This window comes from Rattus norvegicus, chromosome 1, assembly GCF_021556685.1.
Source record: "Rattus norvegicus strain SHRSP/BbbUtx chromosome 1, alternate assembly SHRSP_T2T, whole genome shotgun sequence".
NCBI lineage: Eukaryota > Metazoa > Chordata > Mammalia > Rodentia > Muridae > Rattus > Rattus norvegicus.
In genome coordinates this window covers 214,895,871-214,921,044 of record NC_141534.1, presented here as the reverse complement: position 1 = coordinate 214,921,044, position 25,174 = coordinate 214,895,871, and the positions used below count along the sequence as shown (strand labels likewise).

Below are 25,174 nucleotides of genomic sequence, written 5' to 3'. Positions count from 1 at the left end.
ATACACCTGACTCTGCTTGTCTTTGTTTTGACTGATGGTAGTCAGGGCTGTTTGGGGTCCCCTGGCCAGTTATGCTGAAGACAGCAGTTTTCCTGAGTCAAACAGACCCAAGACTTCCGATTTTAATAACTTCTTTTTAAACAGTGCAAAGTTTAAGACAAATACTTCTCTCTGTCTCTAGATGTTTATGTGTGTGTTTATTTACATATTCAGGATATACCTTATGGCTTTCTAGGATGACCTTCTAGAGTTCAGGAGGTGGGAACCTGCCCCTCCTCTGATTCTGGGTGAGCTCCCTTGATTCTATGGGAAAGACAGAAAGGTGCTCACCTTTCCTGCTGGCTGAGCAGTAGTTAAGACTAGGTCATGGTAATAATATCCCTCACTACTCCTTATTGAAAACAGTTGAGAGACTTGAGAGTGAGGAAAATTATGGGGGCTAGGAGTGCAGTTTAGTGGTAGAATACTTGCCTAGCATGTACAAGGCCCAGGGTGTCACCTTCAGCACTGCAAAAAAAAATTTAACACACACACACACACAAGCTGTTTTTCTAGACAAAAAAAAAAAAAAAAGTGTGCACCAGGAAGAGTGACTTGCTTCCTTTTAACATGAATACTGTTAATTACCATCAGCCCAACCCACAATGGATGTCTTTGGTTTAAACAGAGGCTTAGCATAGGTCAACCCAGTGAAACAGGTCACTACCATGGGGAGACTGCGTAGGGAGGCTGTCAGGATCACATGGATTGTGGGGGCTCAGAAGCTGCGTGTACAGTGGGTATCTGACATGCAGGAGACCAAAACCGGAGAGGCTATGGTCAGGAAAGCAACAACACCAGGAGGCAGTGAGAGAAGCCGAGCTGTTTAATCACCTCCTTGGATAGACTCAAGGATGTGGCTACTCCTGAACAACTCACACTTGGGAGCCACCTAAAGTGGCTGGAGACAAGCAGCCCCTTGAGTCAGAGGGTGAGACAGGACAGGCAGGGAAGGTGTCAGCGCCTCCGACTTCATCATCTGGCGCTCCTGCCCTCAGGTCCTGCCTGCTTCAGCTCTGAGGGTCCTGGCTGATCCCAGAGGCAAAGAACTGCATGGTGGGTGGCACACCCTAGCTGTGGTGGCACACTGACCCTGAGCCAGGGACAATGGTTCCCACATAGCCCACATCGAGGGTGACACTATCTGCACCATGGTGGGGAGGATAGAGGTATAAGGCTTGGGAAGAGGTGACAAGGTGGGAAAGAGTGGTATTAGGGGTTGCCTGGGTCCCACCACCAGTTGAATTAAATAGCAGAAGAGAAGGTTGTAGGAACGCTCATTTGTCCCCAGTGACAGTTCCTGGTGATGGGTTGACCTTAGCAGCAAACCCTAGCAGCAGGCAGTTGTCCTGCCAAGAGGGTGGTCTCTGTCGACAGTCCCTGGCAGTTTCCTGAACAGAGGGAGGGAGCTGGCCTGGGAGTCTTGCCCCAACTACTTGTTCTTCTTAAAGAAGCTGAATCGTTTTTCTCGCTCTCTTTCTCTGCCATCCTTGCTGCGAAGCACGATGGAGCCCTCAGGCTGTGACACTGGGGGCATGGTCATGGCCCTGGTCAGACCCCGGCTGGCACTGGGCACCACTGGCTCTTCTGGCTCTCCAGAGGCCGAGGACGCAGTGGCAATGGCTGCATTCACCACTCTCAGCCATGAGCTCATCTCTGCCTGCAGGGGACAGGGAGACATCAGCTCATACACAAGGACTTGGACTTGGGGCAGCCTGTAGCAGAAAGAGGGGACATACGATAGGAGGAGGCAGCAAAAGAGAGTGAGGTTTTTCATTTTAGAAAGAGAAGGATCCCATTAGGATGGGGAGCATCAGTTTGTCATGGTGGCATATACCTGTGAGCCCAGACTCAGAAGGCTTAGGTAGGAGGATTGGTATGAGTTTAAAGCCACTCTGGAGAAAGAACCAAGCATACAGAGTGAGACCCTGTCTCATAAAACCCAGTACTGGCAGGGAGAGAGAGCAGGGCAGGAAAAGGCTCACCTCATCCTTGGCCTGGAATAGATACTCTTTCCCATCCTGCAAGCTGTTGGGAGAGAAGGCACAGGGAGAGCTAAGAACCTGTATTTGGCATGTCCATGGTGCTGTTAGCTCATAATTCTCCCAGGACTGGATTGACTGGGAGGTTGCAGCCCTCAAAGCCAGATTATATTTTATACATTTTTCATAGTTTCAGAATTCTGCAGAAGTGCAAAAGCAAATTCTTTCTAGAAGACCACAGAGGGCCATGGTAAGCTCATCTCCAGCTGAGGTTATTCAGGCTTCTGCTGGCAGTGGGCAGGCCCCTGGAAGCCAGAGTGAGCCAGCATCCTGCCCTCACATTTCCCATGCAAGATAACCCCTCAGCCTTAGTCCCTATGATTCAGGATCCAGAATCTCCTCTGCCTTCTGCCTACAAACATACCCAAGCACCCAGCATGGCAGCTCTGTGCAAGTGCTCTCTCCAAGTAACTTCCTTCCCTCTGGACCTTGCTTATGACCCACCCACCTTGCTTGTTCTAACTCCTTCCATTCCAACCTGAGAGTTGCCCTGGTCCCTACCCCAGCTTGAAGACATGTTTGCGTTTCCGATAATCAAAGGCCACACTGCCCTGGGCCCTGGCCAGACTGACAGGCACTTCTCCATGGTATGGCACTCCTGCACTAGCTGCCCTGGCATCCTTGTAAAAGCCGAGGCTTCCACGCCGAAGTACACAGTACACATTCTGCCAGGACCTGGGGGGAGATAGATCAGGGTCAGAAACCTGGTAGGCACGCCTTTTTGAGACCTGTAACATGGGCACTGTGGAACTTACAGTTCCACTCCTGTCTTTGGGAGTCACTCTCTCAAAGGACAAACTCCTATAAAGTGCCCCCCTCTCTGTCTAGAAAGTCTCCAGAAAACCCTCTTCAGAAGCAGACACCGGAGAGGCCACAGGCTCTGCACAGCCAGGGCTACTACCTGTTGGCAGCTTTCTTATTGAAGGCTTCCATCTCCTGTTTGCGGCACAGCGTCCCTTCCATCTGTTCCTGAGCAGAGAGCTCAGCACCTCGTGCGGGCAGGGTGGCAACATGAGCTGACTCAGACGATCTGCTCTGGGGCATTGGAGACGGAGCAGGGCCCCGGGGCAGGGTCTGCCTCTCTCCCCGGGGCCCGCTGGACTCGTCTCCTGTGCCAGATCCCTGTGGGTGAAGACAATGTCATTGCTAAAAGATGACATGGATGGTATCCTTCCTTGGAGTTAGGAGGCTCTGTGGCCAGGAGCTGGTCTCCCATTCCAAGCTTCTGTTGAGCTTCATACCCAGGATCCCTACCCACTTCTTTTGTCCCTTCATTTCCCAGGCACCCATGCCCACCCCTCTAGAGAGACTCACAGGCCCTTCTGGGACATTGCTCTGTTCAAGTCTTTGCTGTTCCAACAGGGGCTGCAAAGACAAGAAGCTGTGAGGATCTGGAGGCTGGCCAGATTGAAAGAGATGCCCATGGACATGAAATTACCTGTGAGGACTCCGTGTCCGTGCAGACCCCATTAATGCTGGGTGCTTGTGTGGATGGTGGCAATTTTGACTGGGTCCTAGAACAATTGAATGTGACACAGAATAGTTAATTGGTGGCTTGCTTGGGCTTAGCTTCACATCCTGGCCCGGGTATCTAGCTCTTACCCATCCCAGGCAGTGTCAAGAACTCTCTGGCCATCTACCAGACTCCCTTCCGGTTGACTAGCCATGGGCTCTGAAGTAGGGGGCTGTTTCCTTCGTTCCTCCTCCTCCCTCTTCCTTTTCTGCTCATTCTCCCGCTCTTCCAGCTGTTAAAAGAAATGCTGAAGTCAGCCAGCATCAGCGTGAGATGAAAAGCTGAAATGTCTCAGCCATAGCCCAATAAAGCAGGGAAGATGAACAAGAGACTCGGGAAGCAGAAGGCTCTCAGTGGCACCCAGGCTGACTGACATCTGTGGTCATGGAACAGAAGAGCTGAAAGCTCACATGCAGAGCAGCAGTGCAGTGGAAAGGGAAGAAATGTCTTCCCTATAGGAACAAGCAGTGGGGCAGCAGTGGGGCTGGGCACCTCTGAGGTCCCACAGTTCTCACCGCAGTGAGCTTCTCCAGGGCACTGAAACGCTCCTCCCAGGCCACTGCTGACTTCTGGAAGGCTTCATGCCGCTTGATGAGGCTCTCTACTTCATCCACAGTGCAACCCAGTTCTGCACTTCGCACCAATGGCTCCTGACTGCATAGCCAGGCCTCTGCCATGCCTGCATCTCTCCCAAACACAAGCACCTCCAAAACTGCCATGATTGGGATAGGAGTCACAGAAGGATGGGAGGTTAGAGTGCATAATGGCAGGGCATGGTAGCAATGGCAACTTCAAACACAGGGACAGAGACCATCATTGTTCCAGAGCACTGTCAGGATGTACCAAGTAAAGGATCCTGGGATTCCACACCCAGGGTTCCTGGTGTCATGCACTGTGGCTACCATATATAGGCAATGCCCGGGCTTTCCCTCACAAGGCCCCTCCCTCCCTCTGGCATCCCCACAGTGGCTTACCAAGCTGTAGCCAGTCCATCTTCTCCTGCCACTTTTCAGCTGTCTCCTGGCGCCGGGACTGTAGCTGAGACAGCTTCTCTGAGATCTGGGGAGCAGGGAAAGGAGGGCATGACTTAGGACCTAATGAGGCTTTCCCAAGGTCCCTGGGAACCACCAAAATACAGCAATGATTTTTTAATATCAAGAGGAGAAGTGAGATTTTAGAAATCTATGGACAGGATTGAGAGGAGAGAGTGAAAGAATTCTGAGAGAGAATGACAAAAAGCAGAAGATGGGCAACATTATCAAAGCCAGGCATGGTGCACACCTGTAGCCCAGTTCTTGGTAGGATAGAGCAAGAGAACTGTGTCCAGCCTGAGCTACATGGTGAGACCCTGTCTTAAAGAAGCAAGCAAACAAAATCCACAAATAAACTGAACAGAAAGAGATCACAGGAATGATCCCTGTTTGGTATAGCTGGCCACATACTCCCCAGTCTCACCTACCTCCTCAGCGGCATAGTGGTTCCGGGCCAGCAGCTCTTGCCCCATGTCAATGCAGGCGGAGAACCTGTCAGCTCTTGCCTCTATCTCTGCTTTGATGCCTTGTTGGTTTTTGATGACTAAATCTGCAGAGGACACATCCCTGGGCCAAGACAAAGGCGCTGTCACTGGATGTCCCAGCCCCACCACAGCCACCAGTAGCATCACACAACCTGTGTAGGACGCCAGGCACCATGGGTCTTACCGGGGCCTCTCCTGGGCATCCATCTGCAGGTTAATCCCATCCATCCACAGCATCAACTCCCGGACAGCCTTGAAGAATCGGAATTTGTCTGTGGTATCCAGTAACAGCTGGCGACGGGCAGCAGAACTTCCCTGGAGCTGGGCCCACGCCTCAGCCACTGCCTGCATGTGACGGCCAATTTCCTCAGCCTTGTCTCCAGCATAGGCCTTTTGTAGCCTGAGGCCATCGTCCTGAACCTGCTGGACCTGAAGGTGGGAACGCAGGTCTGAGTCAGGCAGAGCTGGAGCCTCTCATCCCCACATCGATTTCTACTTCCTGTCTGTACCACCAGCCGGAGTTGTGGTAGGAGGAACCACGATTCTAAAATCAAGTTGAGCTACTCTATTCCAAGGCATAAGGGGCACTGGAATTACTAGGGTGAGATGTGCAGCCTGCAGACTGGAGTTTGGTTGCAGGCTGACTGGTCATAGGGGTTGAAAGAATGATCGGTGTTAAATTTATGAATTGAGAATTCTGGCCTGAAAGGGATCAAAATAGGTAGGTTTAGGCATAGCATGAAGGATCTTGCAGCCATTGGAACCATTTGAAAAAATTGTAGGTCCTCATTAAAAGCATGAACTTAGCCAGGGAGATGCCTCAATTTGTAAAAATCACTCACTCAAGCCTGATTACCAGAACCTAAAGTGCAAATATTTGATTCTTACAACAACTCTTACAACACTGCCCTCTGACCTCCATATACACTGTAACCTGTACTCTGATGCTATAAAAGAATCCTGAATGTGACAGCTGATATCCATCGGCTGGAGGTATCTTTCAGGAGTGATTTTAACCTCATCTCCAAATGCCCCTTCAGGGGTGCCATCCTTCCCCAGGTTTTCCCTAGCACACAAGACACCCCCCCCCCCATTTCCCAACACACAGTTTCCTCTCAGCCCCTCCCTCCCGACTTGTTCAGCTAGGGTCAGACCTGAGTGCTGAGGGCTTGGATGTCGTGCTCATAGGCGCAGTGCCGGCGCTGCAGGGCCTCAGCAGCATTGAGGTCGCGGCCCGTCCCATCTGGAAGCTGCTGCTGCTTGTGCTGCACCCGTGCCAGGGCTTGGCGGGCCCCATGCAGGAAGCGCTGCAGCTCATAAGCAGCAGCCAGCACCTGACCTCTTGTGTCCAGCAGCTCCAGCAGGTCAGCCCAGGCCTCATTGAGACTGTCCTTCCACTCGGCCACGGTGGCCCGTGCAGCATGGCCCCCAGCAATGAGCCCATTGGCCAGGGCATTGGCACTGTCTACACGCTCTTGGCCAATGGTGCTGGTGTCCCTGGAGAACTCTCGGAATTTGTCCCGAAGCATCTGATGGAAGAAGCATTTGTAAAGACAGAGATGAGACCACCTGTGTGAGGTCCCTGTCTCAAGGAGCCGTCACTTCTCGCTGAGAACCCACTGGTCAGTGAGCAGGTATGGCAGCTTTAAATTTACACTTGTGACTTGCTTAACAGGACACAACCTGAGAAATGCATCACTGGGGAATTTCACCAGGGTACAAATGTGAACTAAAATGGCTGGGGTAACATAATACCACAGTCCTATATGACACCTGACATCCTACGAAAGGTATCTAGAGACACTCCAAACCCATAGCCCTTAATAAGGATACCCTAAGTATGGGCTGGATTTCTGCACCAGAGGACCCAAATCTCCAACCACAGCAGTGAATCTGAGACACTCCCTTTTTTGTTGAGGTCTGTTAGAAAAGAAATTTCATTTTGATCCTCACCTATGGCCATCCCTGTACCCCTTTTTCTGCACAGTTGCTCAAGTTGGGTAACTCAAAACCCACCTACTCTTGCTGCGTCCCCACCCTCATCATCCTGCCTGGGCCAACGCTTTGGTCTCCCTGTGGGCCCTGATCCTTCCCGGTGCTGATCTGCATAGTACTCACAGTCACATGCTCATAGTCCTGGCCCAGTTCATGGGAGGCTGCCACGACTTCTCGCTCCTGTATCCACTGCTCCAGGTCATCCAGCTCTCTGCGGAGCTGGCACAGCCTGAGGTGCTCCTGCAGACGCTCACGCCGCTCTCCTGCCAGCTCCTTTAGGCCGGCATACAGCTTGTCCACCTGGGCTTGGCGTATTGTTAACCTTGTGCTGCAGAGGTAGAGAGAATGGCTCCTTCTGTGGAGCTCTGCCATCCAACTGCTCTGCCTGCTAATGCCTGCCAAGTCTCTGCTCCTCCCAACTTTCTACTCTGTGTGCACGTGGTTCATAAGACGCCACCATCCCTTTACTTTCCCAGTACCAGCCTCCCCGCTCCTCCAGGGTTCCCTGATACTCATACACTCACCTCTCTGGATGTTCATGGTCAATCATATCTTGACTGCTGGCTGCTAGTTGTTTGATGGTCTGGGCATAGTCAGCAAGGGCTTGTTCTAGTACCTGATGCTTCTTCACTTCTGCCTGGGCGCTCAGCTCATCCTGGGAGAGGGAAAATTGAGTGTCAGGCAGCAGGGGCCAGGAGCAGAAGAACTGGCCACACAAACCAGCCATTGCTCTGACGCTCACCTTGGCCTTTTCCTGGCCCATCATATGTAACTCCTGCTCCCCCATCCAAGCCTCGGCCTCTGCAGCGTCACGATAGAATTGCTGGGCTCGAAGGGCCTCCTCCAGTCGTTTACCCCGAAGCTCCAGCTCATGGCTCAGGCGTTTCCACATTTCCTGGAGCTCAGCCAGCTCTGGACCCGCTGCTGCTGTTCCCAGAGTGCGCTGTCTCTCTTTGAGGTCTGCAATCCGGGGCTCATGGCCCTGGATCTCCTTCTGCAGAGTCTGTCCAGAGCAACAGAAGATACAGTGAACGGCTTGCAAAAAGTTCGAACCCCTTAGACCTACTCCACCTTGGGCCCTCCCTACATTCTTCTCTTTCCTGAATCCTCTGGAAGATTCTTCCCCCCCTCCCCCCGTCTTTATTAACGTGAGTATTTCTTATTTACATTTCGACTGTTATTCCCTCCTGGTTTCCAGGCCAACATCCCCCAACCCCTCCCCCTCCCCTTCTATATGGGTGTTCCCCTCCCCATCCTCCCTCCGGAAGATTCTTTGGGATGCAATGTGATACCCCTTCAATCCTCATGCTTTCCTACCACAGAGGCCACTCTCCTGCGCTAGGGAAAGGTAATTCACCAAGTCTAGGGCAACAAGCAAGAAGACAATGCCAGAGACACCCCATCATAGAGAAAACAAGAGAGTGGGGCATGGCAGTGTACATAACCATTAACTCCAGCAGACAAAAGTGGATCTGTGAGTTCAAGGCCACCCAAAGATACATAGTAAGATCTTGTCTCAAACCAACAGCACTCATCCTCCACCTCCCATCACCACACAAAAAGGGAAAAAACAAAGGTCTGAGTGTGAAGAACCTTGAGAATCTTATTTTCACTCTTGCCCTCTGCCTCACCTGGTTTTTCTTCATGAGAAGCTGGACGCTGGGCAAGTCCTTGCCATGCTCCAGAGAGCTGGCCATGGGAAGCCGCTCGGTCACCCACAGCTGAAGAGAAAGAAAAGGTCAGTGGAGATGTGAGCGGAGCTACCCACAGCTCCAACTGTGTACCTGAGGGCAGGGACCTAGCAGAACATCCGTGAATGTCCTTGGAGGGGATGGGCCACTTCCTGAGGCACTTCCCCACTGCCCAGGAAGTGGGCCTGAGAGCCACATGGCCAGGGCAGCTTGCCGTAACTCACTATCTCATCCTCCACATCCCGGTGGAACTGGTGCTGCTCTCGGGAGGCTTGCAGGCGCCGGCAGCGGTCCTTCATGGGCTGACACAAGGCCCTGAACTTCTCCTCCACAGCTCTGGAGGTCCTTTCCACCTCTCCTGCACTTTGGTCTTCCTGGGCCAGGGCTTTTGCCTGGGCCTGGATAGCCTCTACCTCCTTCTCTCTCACAGCCATCTCTCGTTCCAGCATCTACAAACATAGAGGAGATAAGAGAGATTGGTGCCACTTTTCTACCTTCAAACTCATAAGGCAGAAGCCTCTATCAAACCACCCATGATTTCCGATTCCTGGGGCCTTCTCCCAGGAAGAACAACTCCTTATAGTCTGGATAGGTCAGTCACAAACTCAGGCAGGCAGGCAGGCAGGCAGGCAGGCACGCGTGCGCACACACACACCACACACACACACACACACACACACACACACACACACACACACACACACACGCACACACACGCACACATTCAGATGTTGAACTAGTCCCTACAAACATGATTTTTTTTCCAAGTAGTGCAATGCCTGTCTTGTCAGAAGAGGGCACCAGAGGAAAAGCCCGAAACACTGAAGCAGGCCTAGCTTTTCGCTTGGGTTTCAAACTGCCATCAGAGTACAAGCGATCTAGTGGCTCTTTCCCCTCCAGGGAAAAGAATCCTGCTATTCCGGACTCTTAGGGTCGGGGAATCAGCAAAGACAGCCTATTTACTAGATTAAGTATATTGGTGCACTGGTCCATTCCTTATAGTATTGTGCATGGCATTTGTTTATATATAAGAAAGACAAAGTTGAATGGCTGGGACAGATCCTATGACCTACAGAATGCAAAGTATTTATCATTTAGCTCTGTTGAAATGTTTTTATATTGTATTAATCTGTGGCTGTATATGGGTTCTAGGGCTTGAACTCAGGCTGGTGATAAGCATTTTTACACAGAGCTGTTGTTGGCCCTACTGCCTCTTTACAGAGAAAAGGTGTTCTGACACCAACTGTAAAATTCTTTTTAGACTTGCTCTGGTTTAAGTTGTAATTTGTTTCCTCCAAAACTTATGCTGAAGTCTGGTCCTCAAAGTAAAGTGTTGACAGACAGTAAGAGGCCTTTACAAGATGGAGTAGATCATTAAAGGGATTTATGTAGTTCCCATGGGACTTGGTTAGTTACAAGAACAGGTTGTAAAGTGAGGCTGCCTCTCGGGTTTTGTCTCTCACACGAACTAATTTCCATTCTGTTCTGTCCTCTTACGACACAGTACAAGACTCATCAGAAACCAAGCAGATACTGACTGCTACTACACCCTTGTACCTCCAAAACTGCAAGCCAAAATAAAGTTTTTAAAAAAATAAATCACCCAGTCTCAGGTATTTTATTGTAGTAACAGAGCACAGACCGAGATAACACCTTTAGTAGTAACACCTTTTACTAATGAGTAGCTCTTTTAAACTAAAGTTCCTCTGTTCAAGTTATTAGTGTGGCCTGTCTCCTGACTTTCCTGACTGACTCACAGCCTTGTAGACTGTGATGTTGTATTTAATTAAGATCACTGTCAGAAATGCTAAAAGATGTCATACACCAGGCCTCCTGAAGTCCAAAAGCTAGGCACCCTCTTCCATTGTCTGGCTGTTCACCCTCCCCAAAGGTTCCTTGCATACCTGTTGCTTCTTTAGCAGAATGTTGACACTGGTGAGGTCCTTGCCATAGTCATCTGAGTGCAGCTGGGCCTGCAGGCTCTCCAGCCAGCTCTCCAGGGCAGAACAGCTTTGGGCAAATAGCTCTGCCCGGTTAGCATCAAAAAGACTGCGGGCCTTGGCTTGGGTGGTAGTCTCCAGTTCATCCCAGCGCCTGTGCAGGTCCTCCAGCTTCTCTGACACTAGGACTTTGAGTTCTGGCTTTTCAAGAGTCAGCTCCCGCCCTTCCTAAGTGACAAGACAAAGGAGGTCTAAGTGCCAAAGGCAGACTCCACTGAAGGTTGCAGGCTGACCACAGGCCCAGGATCTGAGCAGTATGAAATGTGCCAGGTAGTTCTAATGTCCTGTGTGAGGCAGGCTCATCAATAGACTTTCCCAGAGGTTTTGCAAGCCTCCCATACTGCTCTTCACTCTTGACCACACTCCACTCAATCCAACTTGACTTTCCCTTAGGGAGTCACTGCAGCTGGGCCTGGTGGCTCATGCCTGAAATTTCACACTTGGGAAGCTGAGACAGGAAGGTTGCTATGAGTTTAATGCCAGCCTGGTCCACACAGCAAGATCCTGTCTCAATAAAAAAAGGATTAAAGCCATTTGGAACCTTCTAGTATTGTGCTGCACACAGACTTCAACTATCTGCTGTCATGTTTCTTTATTTTTTCTTTTTTTTTTTTCCGGAACTAGGGACAGAACCCAGGGCCTACCACTGAGCTAAATCCCCAACCCCTGCTGTCATGTTTCTTAATTCATGCCTTCTCACTTGCACTAAACCTTTCAGCTTGAAGACTTGTTTCTATGGCAGTGCAGGAAGCATGCGTGGTGAGTCAGAAGTACCCTCGACCAATGGCAGACAGGGACGGTGGATGAATACTCGGCAACTTTGCACTTTGGGTGGGGTAATACCGCTTCAGGGTCTGTAGTCTCTCAGGGTGCCGCAGTAGCTCTGAGCCCCAACAGCCTGCTGCAAAGCCTGGCACGATGTTACTTCTATCTCCTCCTCTACCCATCCTGGGGATCGAACCTGGGCCTCACACATGCCAAGCACATGTTCTATACTGAGCTACACCTCTACCCTAACAAAGCCTGTCTGGGCTCCTCTCTCTTCAGTCTCATCTACCCACTCCCCTTCCTGGTGTTTTGTAGGGTCACCTCTCCTGCAGTTGGGCTGCTGTGAGATGGTGTCAGAGTTTGCTTCTGAGATGATGAACTCAGATGCTTCCAGGCCCTTTAAATGACTGTTGGATGACTGGCTTGTCTTGTGTGGCTTCGGAGCCGTTAGCACGCTCCTTGCATAGTGGCTCACGCTTTTCCTGATCTTGCTCAGGACACTTTCCCTACCTTTGCTTCCAGGAGCTGTGTCATACTCTGTGCTCCCAGCAGGCTGACTGACTTCCTCCTTGCTCCCGGTCCTCCTCACACTTCTGATTTTCTGCTCATCATCACTCTTCACCTAGAACCTACCATTTCTGCTTACTCATATCCCCTTCCCTCCCAGGGATGGCACCAGTGCATTCCGCCATCTCTGCTCAGTGCCCAGGCCTTGGGAACTCTGACTTTGGCACCCAGTGTGTTCTACTCTGGATCTTTTTGCTTAGTTTTGCAATTCTGGGCGTTGAACAAAGAACCGTATATATGCTAGGCAAAGCCACAAACCCCTTTTAACTTTTCATTTTGAGACAGTCTCACTAAATTGTCCAGGATGGCACTGAACTTGGGATCCTCCCACATCAACTTCCCCATAGCTAGTATCACAGGCCTCTGCCACCAGACTAGCCTCCCACTCTGGATGTGACTTAGCTGTCTGTATACACATCCCAGCTACAGTGCTTTTCCTTTTAGTCTGATCCAGTGGTAGCGTCACGCCCTTTCCCTCTCGGTGATTTGCATATGTGACACTGCAAACTGCTCTCCTCTTCCCAGGTACTACTGAGGGAAGGAAAACGTCTTCTGATATGCCATGAACCCCCTAGCAACACACTAGCTCACATTACCATCTCTAGGAATATTTGCTGAATGGAAGTAATAATTACTTGTCCCCAGCAAATGAGACAGAGCTGTGCAGGAGACAAAGTCCTAGGAAGGACAAGATTAAAAAACAAGGGTTGTCAAACCATAGCAGATGGACAAAAATCTGCCCTGCCCCCATCTGCTTTTATAAATAAAGTTTTATTGGAGGACACCCATGTTCATTGGTCTCTATGACAGCACAAGTGTTGTGACAGCAAGATAAGGAGCTGGAACACAAGTTATATGGCCTACAGAGCCTGAAGATTTCCTATCAGCCCTTGACAAATGTTTGCAGACACCAGGTGAAGAGGGCTGTGGTGTTGACATCAAACCCAAGCCTCGACAAGTTCTCTAGTCTACCTTCTTTTCTTGAAGTTCTTGTCTGACAAAACTTCATCCTCAGGGCATAACTTCCCATTTTGGCAATGGGAGCCTCTGGAAAGAGCATGTCCTGGAGTTAGGCCCCTCAGTCTATACTTTGTCCAGGATCTGCCCAGAAGCACCCCCAAAGGCACAAACATCGTGTGGCTCTGGCCACACTAGTTACCTTGTCCACTTTGTCCAGCCAGTCCTTGTTGGCTGCCAGCTCGGCCATGAATGCCTGGTGTTTTTGCCACTTGGTGTGCAGGTTGCGTGCCTCATCATAGGACACATCCTGAGCTGTCAGCATCTTCTCGTCAATCCAGAGTTTCAGCTGGTACAAGCATAAGGGAAAAATGAAGGAGGACATCTTTTAGAGAGAAGAGGTGGTGGGGCAGACGGTCCAGGAGATGCAGAAGACACCAGAAGAAGCCATGAAAGTCTTCTCTGCGTGTAAGGGATGAATGGCAAGGAAATGCCACAGGGGTACTAGGGAACTGAGCCTCACCTCCTGACAGTCTTGCAAGAAGTGCTGCTGCTCTCGGTTGTCCCGAAGGCGGCCTAGAAGCTGCTGCACGGCCTCCTGGTTCTTTCTGTGCCTGTAATGAATGGCAGTCCAGGATGAAACCATACCCCTAACTTACCTAGAAGCCCAGTCTTCCTCCTATGCGAATACTGCCTCTTGGGGGTCCCAAAAGACACCCAAGGAATCTGATTTCCAGGCCTGCCATCCTACTAGGCTCCAATTTGCCTTGATGTGACAAGACTCTTGTGGATCCTGGCCCAGCCTCTACAACTTCTCTGATCTTCCTGTTTTGTCCTCTGCCTTCAACTCTCTGGCACCTATCAGTTCACCCACACACAGATAAGCTCTATCAACCATCTTGCTCTAAGCTGCTCCACTGATCCCCATCCTCACCACACCTCTTCTCGATGGAGTCTGCCTTCTCTTGGATCTTCTCAGCATGGATATTGCCCTTGGACACCAGCTGACGGCCAGCCTCCAGGAGTCCACGGATGCGCTCTCCATTGGCGTCCATGGTGCTCATGAAGTCTTCCAGCTTTTTAATGGCTGCATCCGCCGCCTGCAGTGTCCCTGGCATCTCCGTGTGAGATAGAACATATTCCTGGTGGAAGAGAGTGCGGCAAGCTCACGTCTCACAGCGCGCAGATTCTACCCCTCTGAAGCACCCCCCGTTTGTAGATAGTGACTTATTTACTATTTAAAGGACTAGCCTGGCCTTTCATTGTCAGTTTACATGCAGATTGTGGAAGGATTATCATATTCTAATAACACAGCAGTTTCCAACAGTGGGGTACATATCAGATATCTTGCACTATCAGATATTTACGTTACAACTCGTAACAGTAGCAAAATTATAGTTATGAGGTAGCAACAAAATAATTTTATGGTTAGGGGGTCACTGCAACATGAAAAACTGTACTAACAGGTTGTAGTATTGAGAACCACTTTATTTTAGTAACACATAAATCTGTTACTAGAACTTATTTCTGATATATTCTTCCTGCCTATTTCGTTTGCTCAATTATTCCACTCACCTAGTCCTGCCCGCCCCTTCTGCCACTTTGTTTTGTCCTTTCCCCTGATCCCCATTTTCCTCTTCTCTAGTTGGGACTGTTTTCTGGGCTCTTACCTGGCTGCTGAGAACTCCCTCAGCCTGGCGAGCATCTCTCAAAAACCCCTGGAAGCCATGGGCCTGGGCCAAGCGGCCTTGCCGGCTCTCCCACATGCGACCCAGCTCCTCCCAGCCGGTTCCAAGGGCTTCCAGCCTCTGTCTGAGGAAGAGGCATTGGGGATCAGCCTGGTCTCTGGTCACCTCCTCGCCCAAGGTCCTGAGGCGGCTGTACTCGCTCTGGGCTCTCTCCACCTCTCCCCGCAGAGCTGCATGCTGGGCTAAGAGGGCTTCTGCCTCTGGAAGGGTGGCTGGTCCTTCCTCAGAGGCTACAGCAGTCTGTGTGCGGCCTAGCCAGGCCTGGAAGTCATCCAAGCTGCGCAGGAAATCTTGCAGCCGTCGAGCCTCACCCAGGGACTCTTCTCTCCGCCTCATGGTTGCCCGAAGATCCTCCCATCCAGTTTGAACCTCTCCAAGCCGTGTGTTGATGGCAGGGGCTTGGGCTGGGTGCCCAGCAGCCAAAGCATTTGCCTCTTGGGTCAGCTCACCCACCCGGGCAGAGATGGCTTCCAGATCTCTCTCAGTGCCTGCCAGCTTCCGCTGCAGGGCCAGCACACCAGCTAGATCATTGCCTAGGTCCTGGGTAGACTCAATGACCTTGGTCTTTTCTCTCATCCAGGCCTGGGTCTCTGTGCACTCTAGGTGGTAATTCTGGATGCTCAGGGCTGATGTCAGAGCTGCCTTTTTGCCATCTGCCAGGGACCTGAACTGCTGCCACCTGTAAGTAGGGGAAAGGTCCACATGTGGAAGGGCTTGGCCTTCTTGACCTGACTGATACTTGGAAACCTCTCCCTACCGTTCTTCTTTACATACAGCTCCTGCTTCTACTTTCACAAGGGGTTACTGAGCCCTGCTCCTCGCTTCCTTTTTCTGATAGTTCCCGGCCTCTGAGGACCACCCTGACCACTTTTATTTATTCCTTTATAACTTCTTTTCTCCCAGCGTATTCCAGTCAGGTTTCTTGCCTCATCTTCAGTCCCCTTCCAGGCTCTGCCACATTCTTCCTCTAAATGCCATCTACACTGCCTAGTAAGTAAATGCCTTTTGCTTTTTAATCAGTCCCTGGGGCTGCCTCCCACCTCAAGCCCACCTTTGGTTGAGCTGCTCCTGGGTGCCAATGATGCGGTCCTTGCCTGGTGGACTGGCCTTCAGCAACTGCTCAGCTATGTCACTGACAGCAGTAACCCGTGCAGCCAGGGCGTTCATTTCGGGCTCTAAGGTCTCAAACCTGAAGCAAGGGAAGAGTAGGCCCTGAATGATGCGGCACAGCAAGGCACCCAGTAACCTCCCTGGGTCACAGTACCTGTGAGTCAGTCCCCAACTCTCTCAAAATGAGAAGGAAAACTATCCACAGTAGGGTTGCTCAAAATACACTGAAGGTCCAAAGCCAGGAATACCTATGCAGTCAACTTCAACTGTGGCATGGGGATGGGGGGTGTCCCTCCCGCCTTCACCAGAACCTCAGTGTTCTTTTTGGAGCTCTTACCTAACTACCTACCCACACCCCATTCTGCTACTAGGAGCAAAAAGACAACAAAAAAGCAAATGTCTAAGCATAAAGATGTGAAATACGATTTCTTTGGGAGTGGACACCTGACGTTTCTGTAAAGGGCCAGGTGAGTCAATACTTGGCTCTACGATCACAGTGTGAGCCACAAGTCCTCGACTCTGCTAGCGGGATGAACACAGCCACAATGATCCATCAATGAGGGAGGTGTCTCTGCTCCGATCAAACTTTTTACAAAACAAAACAAAAAGCCACCCCAGGCAGCCCAAGGGTTAGTTTGTCGGGCTCACATTGTACTAGATCTTAAAAACTAAAAACAAAACAACAACAACAAAACCTTATATTTCAAAAACTGCCAGGAAATCTGATTATAGATCGACAGTGGGTGATATCTAGTGGTTACTGATTTTGTTTTATGTGGTAACGGTACTGAAGTTCAATAAAAATGCCCCTTAAGCCGGACATGGCAGCACGTGCCTTTAATGCAAACACTGGAGAGATAGAGGAAGGTGAGTCTGTGTAAGTTCAAGAGCAGCCCGGCCTACAGTGCAAGCTTCAGGACAGCTAGAGCCACAGTGAGACCCTTTCTCAAAGAAAAAGGGAAGAAAAGACTGCAAGGTTCACTGTTCTTTGGATACAGCTGTTTTTATTTTTATGTGTCTGCCGCTCTGTGTGTGTGCGTGTGTGCATGTGTGTGTGCGTGTGTGTGCGCACGTGCGCACGCACCAGCAGAAACAGGAGGAGATGGTGTCAGAGCCCCTAGAACTGATTTCAAAACCTGACATGGGTGTTGGGATGAAACTCAGGAAAAGCAGTACGTGCTCTTAACTGCTGAGCCATCCCTCTAGAGCCTCTCTCTCTCTCTCTCTCTCTCTCTCTCTCTCTCTCTCTCTCTCTCTCTCTAGCTTGTTCTTTTAAGTCAGGGTCCCACTATATATCCACTACACAGCTCAGAATGGGCTAAGACTTAATAAATGCTGCCATGGCCTCTTGGATGCTGGCAACATAGGCATACTCCATACCCAGCTTCCAAATACATAGCTATTTTAAGTCTGCACAGAATTAAAACGTATTATTAGACTATGTAAGGATGCTTCCTCATCTTTCTTAAAGGGGCCGTCTTGAGGAATCGTATTAGAGACTTGCTTTTTTAAAAGAGGAATCAATCAATCAAGGAGAGCAATAAATTAATAACAATGGAGTCTGGGGGATGGAGACACGGATTTGTTGTGACATGTTCTCTACTTTTGAGTATGCTTAACATTTTCATTAAAACTTGAAATAGTTGGGCGTGGTGGCACACGTCGGTAATCACAGTACTCAGGGAGCTAAGACGATGGTTACACATTCACCAAGCCTAGGTTATAGCGCAAGACCTTGGCTCGCTATTCTAAAAGCAAGAGCAAGGGAGATGACCCACTGGTTAAGAGCACTGGCTGCTCTTGTAGAGGACATAGGTTTGGTTCCCAGTACCCAGTTTCAGAGGCTCTAATGCTCTCTTCTGACCTCTGCAGGCACCAGGCACAGGTAGCACACAAACATACATACAGGCAAAACACTCACACACATGGAAGTGCTTCTAAAAAAATACATACAGACGAAAACTAAAAGAGAAACAACAGGACCTTCTAAAGAGATACTTATGACTTAAAGCAGTTAAGACGCAGAGAAATGTAGCAGGCAGTCGACAATGGTACTTGTATCCCTGTACCAGGTCCCCAGCTCACATGTGATACACCTCAGAGAAAACAATGGATCTTACCTCTGTTGGACCACCTCCAGGTCCTCCAGGCGCTCAGGTAGGGCCAGCCCGTTGAGCCACTGCTCCTTCTCCTCTACCCAGAGCCCACAAGCCCCGGCCTCGCTGAGCATGGTATAGAACGCCAGGGCTGCTTCCAGGGCTCGTGCACGCTCACCTGCCCGGGCCTGCAGCTCCTCATAGTGCTGCTCCAGAGTGGGCACCCTGCCCTGTACCTCAGGTGTGTGGCTCAGTGCAGGTGGCAGGGCTGCAGCCTGCTCCCTCAAGGCATCCAGTGTAGGCCGGTGGGCTCGGATCTCCTCCTCAAGGGCCCTGTGCTGCCTGGCCAGGGCCTGCGTGGAGAACTCATCGTGCCCTACCTCAGGGCTAGATACCAGGCGTAGTGCGTCCACCAACCAAGCCTCCATGTCATTGGCATCTGCCTGGAACTGGTAGAGGCTGGCAGCCTGTGCTAGCCGCTGGGCTCGCTCCTCGGCCAGGGCTTCTAGTCGCTCCCACTGGGCCTGGAGCTCTGCTGCACGGGTTGAGGCTTGGTTAGCTCCAGGGTGGCCCTCGGCAACTAACTGCTGACCTTGTTCCAGGGTGAGCTTCAGGGGCCCCAGGCGGCCACTCATCTCACCCCGTAGGGCTGTGTGCTTATTGAGCAGGCGGAGGACACCAGTCAGGTCCCGGCCTGTCTCAGCTGAGGCCAGGAGGTGCTGCTGCTCCCGAACCCAGGCCTCGGCCTCACCCACTTCCCAGAGGAACCTCCAGAGACGACGGGACTCTTCCAGTCGGGCCCTTCGAGTTGCTGCCAATTCGCACAGGGCCTCATAGCTCTGCTCCAGAGTGGCTACCCTCTCTGACACTAGCTGTGGGTCACATGGTCTATACTCTGAAAAGAAAGAAAAGCCAGAGGTCCAGGGTTTTAGTTGCTACCCACCCACCCTTGTCATGACTCACCCCAGCTCACTGTGGTAGGTCTCCCTTCAGGAGCTAGCCATCACTGTTATCTACCCATCAGTGATCCTGCCCCCCAAGTTTTCCCAAGCGACAAGCCTATCTTCCCTGTTTCCTAGTCCTTCCAGACCCAGCCTCCCTTAGCCCATTTTCACCTTTCCCGGGGTCGCAGAAGCGCAGGGCAGAGGCGCTGACCGCTCGCACCCTCTCAGCCTGAACTGCAATGTCCGCCTCCACCAGTTCGTGTAGTTGCAGTAGATCTTCCACTCCAGCCAGATGCTTGCCTAGGTCCTGAGACTGCAGCCGGCCCTGCGAGACGCACACGGCATGCAGTGCCCATCTGAGAACTGCCAGTGCCTGCCAGCATGCCACCTCACTGCACCGTCCTTCCCTCTCTGGATGGCTCTGTATTACACTGAGCATTCTTGTGAGCCTGTATGCACGCACTCACGCACGCGCGCACACACACACACACACACACACACACACTCTCATATACACGTGCACGCGCACACACACACTCTCATACACATGTGCGCGCGCGCACACACTCATACACACGCGTGCACACATACATACACACACTCTCATACACATGTGCGCGCACACACACTCATACACATGCGTGCACACACACACTCTCATACACACGTGCACATGCACACACACTCTCATACACACATGCGCACGCGCACACACACTCTCATACACACGCGCACACACTCATACACACATGCGCGCACACACACACTCTCTCATACACACGTGCGTGCACGCACGCACGCACGCACACACACACACACACACGTGCGCACGCGCACACTCCTCATTCTGTTCTCACACTTGGTCCTTTATCCTCAGTCGCCCTCCCATGGAAGTTTTCTTATGAAGCCTGCTTGGGAATCTTGTGACTCAGCTCAGCTCCAGCATCATAGATGCCCACTACTGTCACTATTCCAGCACCCCGTCCGTGTTGTCTCCCGAACCCACCCTCGAGGCCACCTCTCCCCTGGAAGATGGAAGTCTGTTTCTCTACTCCCACTCCTGCTGCCCACAGACCTTCTGCACACAGTAGCCCAAGGGACCTTTTTAAAACAGGAGCTAGAATAACACCTCTTCCTTTCTTTGAAATGAAACCCTTTAAACACTTTAAATGCTCTGTTTGAGTAAAATCCAAATTCCTTGACCAAGCCTGTGGGATTCTAGTGGAGTCAGCCATTCCTCCCCTTTATAGCTCCTGTTCTACCTTTACCGTCCCCCACATGCCCCCACTTGCACAACCCAGGGCCTTAACCTCATTATTCCTTCTGACCAGGACCTGCTCTCATCAGAGCTCTCTGGGCTGGCTCCTTGCCTCAGTTCAAAAGGCCTTCTTGCTCAGAAAGGCCTTGCCCAACCACCTGCCTTAGAAGTCCCTGCTATGGTGCTGTGGTTGTTTTTAATCAGACCCTTTGTCCCTTAGGCTGGGAGTCCCATAGGGACAGTAGTGCACGCTATGAGGAGGGGCTGAGTGGGTGAGTGAGGTAGACAGCCACACCCCAGGACTCCTGCCCAGCTGAGTCAGCCACTGCTACCTTCATCTCTGCCATCCAGTCCATGAGGTAGAGCAGGTCCTGAAACACCTTCTGCAGCTCCAGGTTGAGAAGGAGCCGCTCACGGCGGGCGGCCACCATCTCTCGTAAGAAGTCCCAGAGCCGGGCCACGTTGTTCTGCCGCGCCGCAATGCGCTTAATGTCATGGTAGTGCTCAGCGGCCAGTTCTGCGGCTACGGCGTCCACCGCTTGCACCCGGCCGCTGTAGGCCACAATGTCTGTCTCAATGGCTTCATGCTTCCGCACTGCTGCCTCCACTGCTGCCAGCTCCAGGCCAAAGTTGTCCTGTGACAGAGGAGGGGAGGGGAGTGTTGAGAGCCAAGGGACAGGGCCTCTGCTTGCTCTGTCTATTCCCCAGCGCACACTGACTGCCAGAGCCAACTTTAAGTAGTGGCTTTCTGTCCCCTCTCTATCTCCTCATCCTGCCTTGCTCTCTTTTCTCCTGGGCAAGCCTTGGGCCCACAGATCCTGAGTTTCCTGCATGACAGAACTGTTTTATCCTCTTGCCACTCTGCGGGAACACTTCCCTGGTCCTGTCTCTCTCCCTACCAGCCTGGGTGTGTCTGAAATGTGAGTCCTACCTGGGAGACGAGGCGCTGGTTCTCACTGAGCCAGGTCTCCCGCATGGCAGCCTTGCGGTCGAAGCGAGCAGCCAGTTGCTCCAGCTTCTCCTGGCGGATCAGCTCCGTGCGCAGGGCCAGCTCTCGCTCATGTTCGGCTTTCTCTAGCCGCTCCCAGGCCTGTGAGGTAGAAATTGGATTAGTACAATGGGACCGGGGTAGAGGTCAGAAGGCTGTGCTATAGAAACATAGACCTGCTGGACCCAGTTCAGTGTCACAGAAGCTGGGTCTAGCAGATCCACGGAATGGCCTCGCCGAGGCACCTGTGCCTGAATAGGGAGAGGTTCCGGGCGCATCGTGAAGCCACATAATAACTGTTTGCTTCTGGACAAGGTATGAGGTCATCTATGGAAAATGTCTGATTTGTCTACAGAGGTTGGACTCTGTGGGCAAACCTTAGTTTCCCTGCTTTGGTTTTACAGTTCTGTTTGTAAAAACAGAGGTAGAGACAGTGAAACGGGGCATGTTGAACAAAAGCCTGATTTATGTTGTGGCTCTGTATGGAGAGCGAGGGGGAAAGAGACCACAATCATATGAGAGGATAGCAGAGTCAGGTCTGGGCGTGTGGGCAGCAGGGCAAGGGCTTGGTGGAGGTCAAGAAGGCCCCAGGTCACGAGAGGCATGAGAAGTACACAAGCCAAACATGGCCATCTGTGGATGTTAAATTAAGGGAGGCATGGACCTTGTTGATGTCCGAGATGAGCCGGCCTTCGCGTGGTGTGTAGACTTTCTGGTTGTTGGCCCGCAGCTTACTCTGGATGGTGAAGAGCAACACCTCCAAGTTCCCTTTCTCTGTGAACCTGCAGAAGAAGTCGAGTTGAGATCAGAGGGATCAGAGGCAAAGACTACAGGGGACCCGAAGCCTCAACTCTATGGCACAGAATATCCATGCTGCTTTTCTTCTCATGGAGGCAATACAAGCTTTTCGTGTGAAAGCGAAAAAAAACCAAACACTAGCAGGTAAGCCAAAAGGACACGCTTCTTTTTTGTTTTTGTTTTTGTAACTATGTAGACCAGGCTGGCCCTGATCTCATAAATGTGCTTCCCTCTGAGGGCTGGGATTAAAATTGTGTCCCACCCACACTTTGCTTCTCTTTCTTTTGGGGGCAGAGGTCTTGCTAGGTAGCCCAGGCTAGCCTTCAACTCATAATCCCCCTGCCTCAACCTTTAGAGGTTTAAGTTTAGGTTAGCATCACTATGCTTGGCTTAAGAACATTATCTATCTGTCTGTCCATCCATCCATCCATCCATCCATCCATCCATCCATCCATCCATCCACTACTTACTCACTCACTAACTACAGGTCAGGGCCTCATGCATGCTAAGCACATGCTCTACCACTGAGTACATCTGCACCTCTTTAAGGGAACTTTCTGTCTCATCAAAGGTCTCACTAAGTTACCCAGGTTGGCTTTGAACTTGAGCTTGTGACCCTCCTGTCTCAGCTTTCTGCGTAGTCTGGACCATAAGCCTCAACTCCATGCTCAGCAGGAACATCATTTTAAAGTAGCCAAAAGCTCTATGGAAACGGTGGCTGTTGTTTCCATTCAAGCACTACAGGGAGCTACAGTAACCAGAGCTCAGTGACCAACAGAGTGGCCGTGACCAGGGCCTTGGCTCTCGCCCCTTCTCAGCACTTTGCACATGGTAACTTCCCATCACAGTCTCTGTTCTCTCCTCTGTTTTCCAGAGGAGGAAACTAAAGACGAACAAGCTCTACAAGTTCTCCACCTCACAACAGTAGGGTGGCAGAGCCAGGATTTGAACTCAGGGACTTTAAACTTGGATTCTTATAACTTTGCTGTGGCTTGTGAAGAGCTTGTAGCCTACTTCTTCGACTGTGGCAACCTTTTCCTGTCATTTGGGGGCTACTATCTTCTGTTGGTTGCTGCGTGAACATGACTTATTTTTCCTACATTACAAAGGTCATGTTAGAGTGTCCTTGAGATTTCATCTTTGCTGGATGCCCCGAAGAGTATTTTCCAGGCAAAAGACACACAAATGCAAACACACAAGCACACGCGCACAGGCATGCACACACACTCACGCACGCCCTTGCCTGTACTATATAGCATTGCTAACAGCCATCTTATACATGAAGAAACAATTATCTAATTATCTTTGTGGTGCTCACGCTGTCGGCCACACCATATACTACTAGCTGCTGACTTGCCTATCAGGTCCAGTCCTGTCTATTCCTACACTGACACTACACTGTTGCATGGCCCCAGCTTGTCTATATGTCTGTCTGTCTGTCTGTCTGTCTGTCTGTCTGTCTGTCTGTCTATATCCCCCACCCTCATCTCCACCCCCTCTGCAGAACTTTCTCCGATGCCCAGGTTGGCACTCACTATGGCTGGCCTCAGAACTCACAGCAAAATCTTCCTGCCTCAGACTCCCAAGTGCTGGAATTCGCAGGTGCAGCCACAGTGGCTGGCTCACAACCAGTAATCTTTATCTGATGGGTTTCACTGACTCGACACGCCACGGCAATCATTCTTCCATGGCATGCTTTTGGAAAATGGCTAGTCATTAGAAAATGTGTTTTGGAACAAGCATGCTGCTTGGATGCTTCCAGCACTTTGAGAGGAGGGAAACTTAAGCCTTGGCTGCACTTCTGCGCTACCAAGTGTCCCTCCCAAAAAGCTGCCCTCATTTAGGCTTTCTCTCAAGTGAGCACAGCTCTGGGCAGGCATGCTCTGGCAGGGTGGGGCCCAGGGGACACCTACTTGGGTGGCTTCTCCACCGTGCGGTAGGAATTGAAAGACTGCAGCTGGTTCTGGACGCCACTCAGGGAGTTGGCCAGCTGTCGGTCATTGAGGGTCACAATCGTTTGCTCGATCCACTGCAGCAGTTCAGAGGCCAGGGACTCATATTTCTCTACCAGGTGTTCTGCCTCCATGGCATGGTCCAGGACCTGTGGGACAGGAGCCAGGCAGGTGGGTAACTCACCCAGGGCGATGGCTCTGCCCAGTCCCATTTTAGGAGTAAGCCCTACACCAGGCCTCCTCTGGCCCTACGCCGCTGTCTCACAGGTACCTTGCCAATCCTTTTGCCTTCCACAGCCAGGGCCTTCATCTTCGAGAAGTAGTGGTAGTAAGTGGCCACGTAGGTGATGATGGACTTCTCATCGGGTTGGTCTACGTTCACATCTGAGGAAAAGGACCTGGGTGAGGCGGACATCACACACCTGCCTCCCTTCCAGAAGTAGCCCAAAACCTGACCCACTCACCTCATGCCAAGGGCCCCCAGCCCTCCAGAGCTGACCCATCTTTTCAGATACCTTTAGAGCAGTGGTTCTCAACCTTCCTAATATTCTTTGATACACACACTGGGCAGTTCCTCACACTGGGCAGTGTTAGCCACACCTTTAATCCCAGCACTCAGGAGGCAGAGGCAGGCAGTTATCTGAGTTTGAGGCCAGCCTAATCTACAGAATGAGTTCCAGGACAGCCAGAGCCACACAGAGAAACCTTGTCTTGAAATGCGAAAACGAAATGCAGTTCCTCAGGTTACGGTGATCTCCAACCATAAAATTATTTTCATTGCTGCTATGAATCATAATGTGCTTATCTGATATGAGGGATATCAGATTTGCGACCCCTGTGAAAGGGTCGAACCCACAGGTTGAGAACCTGTGCTTTAGAGCCAAGTAACAACTGAATCATTCCAAATGCCTCTTGGATATGGTAAGGGCCTGCTAAGCAGAGGGGAGGGGGAGGGAGAAAAGCCCAGGTGACATTTTACCCAGAATACTTAACATACAGTAAAGCTGGCTGTTTATAACGAAAAGCAAGCAAAGAATACAATACCACTCCCAGGTGGTGGATCACGGACCCCTAGGCTAGAGAAATGTCTAAAGAGTTAGTGGGTTGAGGGACATTGGGACAGCCATTGTAAGCTAAGCCTCCTGAGTCTGGCTGGGTGCAGCACAGCAGGGACAGATCTGGCTCCCAAAGT

The 25,174-nt window shown here is 51.1% G+C and overlaps 1 protein-coding gene across 5 annotated transcripts in view; it reads right to left on the bottom strand.

Moving 5' to 3' along the window:
* Window positions 1–842: 842 nt before the first annotated feature.
* Sptbn2 (spectrin, beta, non-erythrocytic 2) overlaps window positions 843–25,174 on the bottom strand; it is a 40,705-nt gene continuing 16,373 nt past the window's right edge. For 3 of the 5 annotated variants that reach the window (XM_087648527.1, XM_087648456.1, XM_087648400.1), the window contains 30 exons: window positions 24,254–24,366; window positions 23,944–24,131; window positions 21,897–22,014; window positions 21,176–21,334; window positions 20,577–20,879; window positions 19,158–19,311; window positions 18,067–18,937; window positions 15,888–16,025; window positions 14,759–15,515; window positions 14,028–14,230; window positions 13,612–13,702; window positions 13,291–13,437; window positions 10,701–10,964; window positions 9,021–9,245; window positions 8,737–8,826; window positions 7,848–8,108; window positions 7,630–7,760; window positions 7,229–7,433; window positions 6,265–6,639; window positions 5,295–5,539; window positions 5,054–5,192; window positions 4,569–4,653; window positions 4,110–4,306; window positions 3,684–3,826; window positions 3,520–3,595; window positions 3,396–3,446; window positions 2,983–3,203; window positions 2,583–2,756; window positions 2,025–2,067; window positions 851–1,699 (listed from right to left, as the gene is read on the bottom strand). In XM_087648527.1, the coding sequence (XP_087504653.1) occupies window positions 1,472–1,699; window positions 2,025–2,067; window positions 2,583–2,756; window positions 2,983–3,203; window positions 3,396–3,446; window positions 3,520–3,595; window positions 3,684–3,826; window positions 4,110–4,306; window positions 4,569–4,653; window positions 5,054–5,192; window positions 5,295–5,539; window positions 6,265–6,639; window positions 7,229–7,433; window positions 7,630–7,760; window positions 7,848–8,108; window positions 8,737–8,826; window positions 9,021–9,245; window positions 10,701–10,964; window positions 13,291–13,437; window positions 13,612–13,702; window positions 14,028–14,230; window positions 14,759–15,515; window positions 15,888–16,025; window positions 18,067–18,937; window positions 19,158–19,311; window positions 20,577–20,879; window positions 21,176–21,334; window positions 21,897–22,014; window positions 23,944–24,131; window positions 24,254–24,366 (6,395 nt within the window). In that variant the 3' untranslated portion in view covers window positions 851–1,471. Of the gene's footprint in view, window positions 1,700–1,784; window positions 1,935–2,024; window positions 2,068–2,582; window positions 2,757–2,982; window positions 3,204–3,395; window positions 3,447–3,519; window positions 3,596–3,683; window positions 3,827–4,109; window positions 4,307–4,568; window positions 4,654–5,053; window positions 5,193–5,294; window positions 5,540–6,264; window positions 6,640–7,228; window positions 7,434–7,629; window positions 7,761–7,847; window positions 8,109–8,736; window positions 8,827–9,020; window positions 9,246–10,700; window positions 10,965–13,290; window positions 13,438–13,611; window positions 13,703–14,027; window positions 14,231–14,758; window positions 15,516–15,887; window positions 16,026–18,066; window positions 18,938–19,157; window positions 19,312–20,576; window positions 20,880–21,175; window positions 21,335–21,896; window positions 22,015–23,943; window positions 24,132–24,253; window positions 24,367–25,174 lie in introns of those variants that run through there. The other 2 variants (NM_019167.2, XM_087648495.1) reach the window with 2 other exon arrangements.